Source organism: Echinops telfairi, unplaced genomic scaffold (genome assembly GCF_000313985.2).
Source record: "Echinops telfairi isolate 266 unplaced genomic scaffold, ASM31398v2 ScPeMD7_7424;HRSCAF=8462, whole genome shotgun sequence".
NCBI lineage: Eukaryota > Metazoa > Chordata > Mammalia > Afrosoricida > Tenrecidae > Echinops > Echinops telfairi.
Genome location: NW_022111324.1, coordinates 80519261 through 80529607, shown reverse-complemented (window position 1 = coordinate 80529607; position 10347 = coordinate 80519261). Strand labels below are relative to the sequence as shown.

Sequence of the window (10347 nt, the reverse complement as noted above, 5' to 3'; positions counted from 1 at the left end):
AGTTGATACCAAGGGCTCAAGTAGAAAGAAAATGTTTTGAGAATGATGATGGCAACAAATGTACAAATGTGCTTGACACATGGATGTATGTATGTATGGTGATAAGAATTGTACGAGCCCCAATAAAATGATTTAAGAAAAAAGATGTTTTGAGAATGATGATGGCAACAAATGTGCTTGACACAATGGATGTAGATATGGATTGTGATAAGAGTTGTATGAGCCCCCAATAAAATGATTTTAAAAATAAATAAAATAGAGCCAACCGTAATGATGTGGATGCAGGAGTAAAGCCTCTGGGGCCTTCATATGCTTATGGAGCACAACTCAAAATGCGAAGAGAGAGCTGCAAATATCAACTAATAATTGGAACTTGAAATGAATGAAGTACGAATAGAGGAAAATTGGAAGTTGTCAAAAATGAAACAAATGTATAAAGATCAATATCCTAGGCATTAGTGAGCTGAAATGGACTGTCATTGTCTATTTTCAATCAGAAAAACTATGTGGGTTAGTGTGCAGGAATGACAAATTCAAGTGTAATAACATCACATTTATTTCTAAAAAGAACACTTCAAGATCTGTCTTGGAGTACAATCTTATCTGTGATAGGATTATATTTATCTGCATGCAAGGAAATCTAGTCAAAACAACAATTATTCAAATGCACTGCCCACTAAAATGAGTGACACAGAAATTGAAAAATTCTGCCAATATCTTTGGCCAGAAATTGATCAGACATGCAATCAAGATGCATTTGTAGTTATTGACCTCGGAATACAAAAGTTGGAAAGAAAGATGAAGGATCAACACTTGAAAACATGGTCTTGGTGATAGAAACAAAGCTGGCGATTGTATGATAGAACTTTGCAAGACCAGTGACTTCCTTTTTCAACAGTATAAGTGGTGACTGTGCACATGGACTTTTCTAGATAGACTTCCTCACATGGAATACACAGAAATCAAATTGACTATATGTGTGGGAAGAGATGATGGTGAAACTTAATATCTGCAACTAAAACCAGGCCAGGAGCGGACTGTGGGACAGATCAACGTGGTCATATGTAAGTTCAGGTAGAAGTTGAAGAGAAGGAAAACAAGTTCATAAGAGCCTAAATTTGAACTTGAGCATATCCCATCTGAATTTCAAGAACAGATTTGAGGCATTAAACACTAATAAGAGAAGGCCTGATGAGTGGTGGATGACATCAAAGGTATGCACCATCCATTTAAAAAACAAAGTGGTTAAAAGACAGGAAAGAAAAGATCAAAGTGCTTGTCAGAAGAGTCTCTGGAATTTGCTCTTAATCATAGAGTAGCTAAACCACATGGAGGAAATGATGAAGTCAAAGAGCTGAACTGAAAATTTCAAAGGGAAGTTCTAGATGACAAAACCAAACATTATAATGAAATGTGCAGGTCGTAGATTTGGAAAACCAAAAAGGAAGAACACGCTCAGCATAGCTGAAACCAGCGGTTCTCAACCTGTGGGTTGCGACCCCTTTGGGGTCGCCCGATTTATAACAGCAGCAAAATTACAGTTATGAAGTAGCAACGAAAATAACTTTATGGTTGTGGCGGAGGGGTCACCACAACATGAGGAATTGTATTAAAGGGTCGCGGCATTAGGAAGTTTGAGGCCAACTGGCCAAGCCTTAAGTTGAAAACTTGAAAGATTTTTATGGGCAAAATATTGAAAATACAGGAAGCATCAAAATAAGATAGAAAGAATACAGAGTTCTGTACCAAAAAGAACAATTTCAAGTGGCAGCATATGAGCAAGAACCAGTGGTACTGATGGATGAAATTGAAGTTGTACTGAAAACATTAGCCTAAAACAAGGCTCTAGGAATGGATGGAATACCAATAGAAGTGCTTTAACAAGCTGATGAAACACTGGAAATACTTACTCGCCTATGCCTGGATAATTGTAAGACAGCTACCCAGTTAATTAACTGGAAGAGATCCATATTTGTACCCATTCCAAAGAATGGTGACCCAAGACAATGTTCACACTAGAGAACAATATCATTGATTTTGCATGCAGGTAAAATTTTGAAAAAAATAAATAGTGAATTAAAATAATATCAATAAGTAAATATGTAGATATAGATATATTACTGTTACACAGTACCTTCCTGGCAAAGTGTAAATATTTCTTTATCAAATAACTGTGCAACGGAAACCCGATGCCATCCATAAGTATATAAAGGAATGTGAAAGCGTTGTAAAGAAAAATTTTTTTTGATAAAGATCATCCAACAACATTGCCAGCGTGAAGCGGAATCAATCAAAGAGTTCAGACTTCTTCGAGAAAGGGCTGCTAGTTGGAAACACTTGAAGAAGTGTATCGGCTTAAGGGGAGGATATGTGGAGAAACAATGTTGTTATTGTTAGGTGCCGTCGAATTGGCTCTGACTTATAGCAACCCTATGCCCCACAGAACGAAACACTGGAAGAGGTCCTGTGCCATCCTCACAATTGTTCTTATGCCTAAGCCCATTGATGCAGCCATTGTGTCAGTCCATCTCGTTCATGGCCTCCCTCTATTTCACCACCCCTCCACCTTACCCAACACGATGTCCTTCTCCAGGGGCTAGTCTCTCCTGACAATATGTCCAAAGTATGTAAGATGAAGTCTTGCCATCCTTGCCTCCAAGGTGCACACTAGCCTTACTTCTTTCAATACAGATCCGTTTGTCCTTTGAGCAGTCAGCAGTCCGTGGTACTTTCAAGACTCTTCTCTAGCACCACAATTCAAATGTACCTGTTCTTCTGTGGTCTGTTTTATTCACCGTTCAGCTTTCACATGCATATAATGCAATGGAGAATACCATGGCTTGGGTTAGGCGCGTCTTAGTCCTCAAAGTAATAATCTTGCTTTTCAATACTCTAAAGAGGCTCTATGCGGCAGATTCACCCATTCAATACATCATCTGATCTCTTGACTGCTGCTTCCATGAGCATTTATTGTGGATCCAAGTAAGAAAACATCCTTGACAACTTCAATCTTTTTTCCATGTATCATGATGTTACCTATTGGTCCAGTTGTGAGGATTTTGGTCTTCCTTACATTGAGCTTAAGTGTCATTTGTATACCACCGGTTGTTAATCAGCGTTTATCCAATTCTGATGCTGCACTTTTCTGATGCTGCAATTATCCAATTCTGATGCTGCACTGATGCTGCACTTCATATAGTCTAGCATCTCTGATAATTTGCTCAGCATACAGACTGAACAAGTATGATGAGAGGATACGACCCTGACACAAACTTTGAGGAATGGTGTTTGTTTTCATGAAGTGGCACAGTCTCCATGGGGATAGTAGCTTTAATTTAGGTATTTAGGACTAGAGAATGAGACGTATCCAAGTTGAGGGGCTGCCTTTCCTGGCTCTAGCTTATGTTCCAAATATGCTGTAGTGCTGCCCTCTAAGTGGTGGTAAAATGGATTAAAATTTTTAAAAATTTATTTTAAATAATTTTATTGGGGGCTCATATAGCTCTTATCACCATCCATCCATTGTGTCAAGCACATTCGTACATTTTGTTGCCATCATCATTTTCAAAATGTTTTCTTTCGATTTGAGCCCATGGTATCAGCTTCTCATTTTCCCTCTGCCTCCCTCACTTATCAATAACATTTATAAATTGTTATTCTTTTTTCATATCTTACATTGTCCAATGTCTCCCTTCACCACTTTTCTGTTGTCCGTCCTCCTCGGAGGGGGTTATACATAGATCATCGTGATCAGTTCCACCTTTCTCCCCCACCTCCTGGTATTGCTACTCTCATTGTTGGCCCTGAGGGGTTTATCTGTCCTGGATTCCCTGTTTCCAGCTTTTATCTGTACCTGTGTACATGCTCTGGTCTAGCCGTATTTGTAAGGTAGAATCGGGCTCATGATAGTGGTGGGGGAGGAGTGAGAGATGCATTACAGAAATCGAGGAAAGTTGTATGTTTCATCGGTACTATACTACACCCTGTCTCGTCTCAGAAAAATGGATTTAAATTGCCTGCATTCCTCTCAGGGAAGTTATGGTGCCAGTGAATTGTGGGCTCATTCCCTGACATATTAACTATGAAATGTTCTTTCTTTATACTCAAATTGTTAGAAGGTGAAATGAAAATATGATTGGGCACATGGAAAAGGATTCTGCACCAATTCTACTTTCCTAGGTTAGGAACCTGAATTATTTTGTCAATTTTTATTGTTTTGTATCAAAAACCATTTGAGAAGTGAATAGTAGATGTGACTTTCTTTTGAAAAAAGCCTTTGGACTGAAACCAATATCATTAGAGTAGAAAAATAAATATGGAAGATCTCCTGATGGTGTCATTATGAATATTTATGCCAAAGGGAGATCTTTATGTTAGCCTTTTCCAGTGTATTTTATTTGGAATAGTAAAAGTAATTGCAACACATGCTTTTATCTGGAATAATTTTTCATAGAGGTGAATTTCCTCTGCTTCCTGAAATTCCATGGGGAGACAGGCACATATTTTGTTAAATCACATTAGCATTTCTAATGAATTAAGATTCTTCTATTTCAAAGATATTTACAAGCATAAAATACATGTAAAGAAAGATTACATCTGTGATTCCTTTGTTTGAACTGTTACATTTGACATCAATCACTTATTTTTAATTTCTTCATTTAAAAACATTCATTCTTCTCTATGAGATTTATGTTGAAGAACTTGCCCATCATGCCACTCAATTGTCCTCACTTTCTTTTCTATTGGACTTCTGCTGTGCCATATGAAAAAAACATGTTCATGTATTTTTTGTTCAGAGAACCCTCCTTAAAATTGGCGTTAATGCTTAGAGTACTAAATCAGGCATCCCATAGGCCAAGACTCTTTCTTTAGCAACTCTTAAGTGGGGCAGGTGTTACCCAAGTAATCTGGTCTTTTCCTCAGCTCATGTTTCTTTGTGAAGGTTACAGTGGTCAGGCAAGAATGACTTTTCTGTCCTGGAGATATTCCTTGCCGTAAACGACTACTGTGCTGGGATCTTCACCATCAAATGGAAGGCTGCAAAGATACACACTGACACTAGGATTATTGAATGGGTGAATGTGATTCAGAGGGCAGGTCCTGTGCTGTGGGCTCAGATGCTCAATAGTGAGCAATTGCGTTCTCCTGGGAAGAAGGCTGCTGAAGAGAAGTTTCAACTGCTTGGTGTCCTGGGAGACTTCAGGGCTGGTGGGAAATTGGAAAAACCCAAATCGAAACCCACCGCCATGGAGTCAATTCCAACTCAGAGTGACCATATAGGTCAGTGTAAAACTGCCCTTCCGGGGTTCCTGAGACATCTCGGTACAAAAGTAGACAGCCTCATCCGTCTCCCAGAGCGGCTGATGGGCAACAACGATTGACGCTTGGACAGCAGCCCAGTGTGTACTCCATGGTGTCCCGGGCTCCGCATTTGTCGGAAGGGACCCCGGATCATCAGTGTACTGTATCTGAAAAGGACCCTTGGTGGCATAGTGCTTACGCCCTAGGCTGGTAACTGCCAGGGCAGCAGGTCAAAACCACCAGTCATTACGCAGGAGAACGGCGAGGCTTTCTACTGGAAACAGTTACAGCCTTGCACACCCACGGGGGGAGGTCTGCACTGCCCTGTAGGGTAGCCATAAGAAAGAATTGACTCTGTGCAGTGAGGTGGTTTTTAAAAAATATATATGAATGTGCTGTAGATGCTTCCCCTCACTCCCACCCCACACCCATTAATAAGAATATTAGAATGTATTATGCAAGCACCAGGGCTGGGAAATTGGCACTCACTAAGACTTCTTTGTGTTCTGTGTTCGGTCCAGGAAACTTCTTTCCCTCAGCCTGACAACTGTCCATAATATTTAGGGCACTCTTTCTAAGCTATACAACATATGCTCAAGGACAGAACAGAGAAGCGATCTCTTAAATAGTACTCTGTAGTTGGGATTTGGTAGACCCAGTTAATCCCCTTTCCTTTCTGATTCTTAGAAAGAATGGTTTCTCCCACCCCCAGGCCTATATCTAACTTTTCAAATGTGTGTATTGGAAGGACAGTTATTCATCGTTTTTGTTTCCTTTACATATTTCACTAGCTTGAGAAACTAATTATGGCCCTGTTTGTACTTGTAAAAAAGAACTTGAAAAGAGGTTAGCAGTTCAAAACCACTAGCTGCTCTGAGGGGGAAAGATGAGGCTTTCTACTCTCAGGAAGATTTATAGTGTTCGGAACCCACGGGCAGTTCCACCCTGCATCATAAGATATATCCACTCTCAGTGTTTGAGGAAGGGCCATAGTGCTTTCCAGAGAGGTTGTGTAGTTTCACAGTCCACCAGCAGGGCATAGGGCTTCAATTTCTATGCACCTTCTCCTGGATTTCTTTCCTTTTTTTCTATTTTTTCAACTGTGCTATCAATGAGCATTGTAATTCTGCACATCTGCAGTGGTCCTTGAAGTTAGTGAAATTTATAAATTATTTCCCAGGAGGAGTATATTTTTCATAATTAAGCTATGAGATAATCTGAAATGTAAAATTTTTATGTTTGAAGGATATTACTTTCACTAGTTGGAGTGGATTCTGAATGACATATGAAGAAACTAATATTTCTGTCAAATGAAAATTTTCGTATAAATGGAAAACTCGGTATTTTAATTAAGTTTATGTTAAAAAGAACGTTATTATGTAAATGTACTCACATTGGTGCTCATGAATGTGAATTTTAGGGTGCTGTACTTATTGAGTAAACAGAGCATATTGGCATCAATCTATTTATTTGTGCTTTCCCCCCTCCATGTATATATTATTCTCACACATTTTCTAACATGGAGTTTATCTTTTAACAGGAAAGAAAAGCTGCTACGATGTTCTCAGTGCCAAGTCGCCAAATATTGTAGTGCCAAATGTCAGGTAAGACTAGTCACTTTGCATAAAGATGAAACCTTAAAACTCTGTTCTCTTAAATTTGTTGTACCTTATGCCTATTAGCTTATGTCTATTTCTTAAACATCTTTTATTTATTTTTACTTGTTGTTTTCCTTCAGTTTAAAACTTAACATTTCAAGCTATCAGAACCACACACGCAAACTCCTCTATTGCCATCAAATGTACTGTACTAGTCCAAAGAGGCGAAGTTCATCTACCCCGATGCCTCAGGTGTGGCTAATAATCAGTCAGCTTCAGTGCACACATTTACTGTACTCTTTGGAAATCTTCTCTGGTCAATTCAGACTTCATTCATTCTGTGCTACCCTTCTCTCTCTCATCCCCTACCACCCACCAGGGGCTGTGTCAGTGGGTCCTGTCCCTTTCTGCGTGTGAGTACACCTCAGAACTCAGCTGCCATTGAGCCAGGTCTGCAGGGCAGGGTAGAACTAGCCCTGTGGGTTTCTGAGACTGGTTGTTTATGGGAGTGAAAGTCTAATCTTGCTCTCTCAGAAAGGCCTGCCTTGAATCTAGTGTGAACCAAGCTGCAAATACACAGGATGAGGTCTGGGTGCAAAGCTTGCATGTCCCTCGGGATCACCCTGGTCCTCCTGAGAGCAAAAGTTCGCTTTCATCACCCAGGAAGTCTTATTGAACCTCTGTCTTCCCATAGCTTCAGTGGGCTTTACCACACAGCCGTCCTAGTTGACAGTATGTCTCCTGATGCTTATGAAGGTTGGGCCCTCAGCCGGTCCCTCCAGGACTGGCCAGCACCCACTCTTTGGCCCCAGGTGTGACCTGGCTCTCCAGAATCAGGATCATAGATCAGATTATTCAGGGCAGAGAGTTTTGCTCCTTGCCTAAATGTACAAAGTGAAATAGTAATAATAATATTAAATAACACACACAAAACACTCTAGGGTGAGTACATGTCTCCATCTGTTTCCACAGGCTGTAGTCTTCTGACTTCAATTCTCTTTTCCAGAGATAACCACTGTTAAGCTTCTTGAGTTTCTGTAGCATTTTCTTGTGCACATATGCTCATCTGCATAACTTGTTTGTAAAGCTGGCATAGGTTATTTTGGCACAAATTATTGCATATTTTTCTTTCTTTCTTTTTAAATCTAATAATGCCTAAAGGGGCATTGGGCTGCTCACCATAAGGTTGCGGTTCAAACCCACCAGCAGCTCTATGGGCGAAAACTGAGGCGGTCTGCTCCCATCGAGTTAGACAGCCTTGGAAACCCTTTAGAGGGCTGCTGTGAATCAGGATCGACTGCGTGGCAGTGCGTCCAGAAGAACTTTCTAATTCCATTACCTGAAGGCTTCTAAATTGTAATTTCCTCATTCATGAAGAACTGCCTTGTTTCCAAATTTTGATACCGCCAGCAATGAACCAAGCATCCTTTTTGTGCACAAGATGCCCACATCTTCAAATTAGGCATAGGGTTCATTTTTCCTACAGTTACGAATTAGTGAAAGGATATGTACATTCTGAGTTTTTAAAGATAATGCCAAATTGTCTTCCGAGAGTTTGAGATAGTTTACACCTATTTCCAATCTATGAGAGTAACTTCTTTAGTATTTTAAAATTTTTTTAAAGACTTATAGTTAACACTTAGCATGACCTTTTCTTCTAAACTAGTAATTACTCATTTAATAAGAAATGTAATTATGTAATTATGTTCTAATGAATTGCTTGATATTGAATTTTTAATGGACTGTTTTGTGCCTGTGTCATCTGCTCCCCATCCTCTACTCATCTGTCTCTTATTTTGGGGGGGTGTTGGGGTGGGTGGCTTGCATAGCTGAGTTCAGATTTGTGCATGCAAAGTCCCTCTTTTCCTGTTAAATCTCCACCAGGCTTCTCTGAGCGATTTCCTACCACCTCACTTTTCCCTTTGAACATAATCTCCAAACAGCAACTGTTAGGTGCCGACCAGTTGGTTCTGACTCAGAGCAGCCACCCATGTACCACAAAGTACAACACAACCCGTCTCTGCCCTCCTCACAATCGTCCTTATCTTTGAGCCCATTGGTGCAACCACGGTGCCAGTCCATCTTCTGGATCTTAGTGGAAAGAAGCCAAAATGTACAGAGTCATCAGGAGCTCCAGATTCTAGTGGGAATTCTACCATTCAGCAGTTCACCTACCCTGTGAAAAGAACCTCAGCTCTTCGGACCTCAATTTCCTAATCTGTGCGAATAATATTAAGTCACCCTTTTGGCGTTATCTAGCAGGTGTTGTTTATTTAATCTTTAAAATAATCTTGTGATATAATAATAGGTGTCATTGTTATATTCATTTTACTAATGAGGATACTACACAGAGAAACTTGCTGAAATTCTTATCAGCTAGTAAGCATTGGAGTTTGGGGAATGAGCCCAGCTGGTCAGACTCTAAGGAGCCTGGGTGGTGCTAACTTGTAAAGCTTGGTGCTTTGAACTCTTCCTGTAGCTCTGCAGAAGAAAGGCCTGGCCTCCTGCCTCTGTAAGTATTACAGAGAAGAAAACACTAGGAAGCAGTTGTACTCTTTCACATGCGGGATCCATGAGTAAGGACCAACTCGAAGACAGCCAGTAACAAAGCCGGGCTCCAGACTATGAACTTCTCTTCTAATTCTAAATTTTGCCTTGAGCGAACATTCTGATTAGGCTGCTGCCTTGTCATTTAAGAGCCCTGGTGGTGTAGTGGGGAACGCGTTGGGCTGCTATCTGAAAGGTGAGCAGTTTGAGACCACCAGGCACTCTGCAGGAGAAAGAGGAGGTTTTCTGCTTCTGTAAAGAGTTGCAGTCTTGGAAACCCACCGGGGAAGTTCTGCTCTGTCCGATAGGGTCCTCAGGAGTCAGAATTGATTCTGTGGCAGTGAATTTGGCTTGGGTTTTTGTCTCATGTTTATTATCTTCACCTTTGTTTTCTCTGTGTTGTTTTGTTTTAGAAGGATTAACTATCCCTGAGGAGCAACCAACAAAAATAGAAGAACAGAGTTTCTGATAACCTTTTTTTTTTCCAAGACAAAATTTAATTTATTTGTCATTAGAAATAAACATTTCCTTTTTAAAAATCATTTCACTGGGGGCTCTTACAGCTCTTATAACATTCCATATATCAATTGTATAAAGCTTATTGTACATATGTTGCCACTATCATTTTCTAAGCATTTACTTTCTATTTGAGCCCCTGGTAATGAAACTTTTTTGAAGTGCTTTTTAAAAAAAAATTTTTTTTAATCATTTTATTGGGGGCTTGTACTCTTATAACCCTTTCATAGAACAAACCTCTCTCTCTCACTACCATGCAGCAGTTTCTGACTCATAGCAACCTTACAGGGCAGAGTAGAACTGCCCCCTGGGTTTGCAAGGCTGTAAATCTTTTTTTTTTTTTTTCTTTTTTAACATTTTATTAGGGGCTCATACAACTGTTATC

At 40.0% G+C, this 10347-nt stretch overlaps 1 protein-coding gene across 2 annotated transcripts in view; it reads left to right on the top strand.

The window, feature by feature from the left end:
• Positions 1 to 10347, top strand: part of SMYD3 (SET and MYND domain containing 3) — a 775649-nt gene that overhangs the window by 130922 nt on the left and 634380 nt on the right. For both annotated transcript variants that reach the window (XM_045297858.1, XM_004699962.4), the window contains exon 2: positions 6842 to 6905. In XM_045297858.1, the coding sequence (XP_045153793.1) occupies positions 6842 to 6905 (64 nt within the window). The remainder of the gene's footprint in view (positions 1 to 6841; positions 6906 to 10347) is intronic.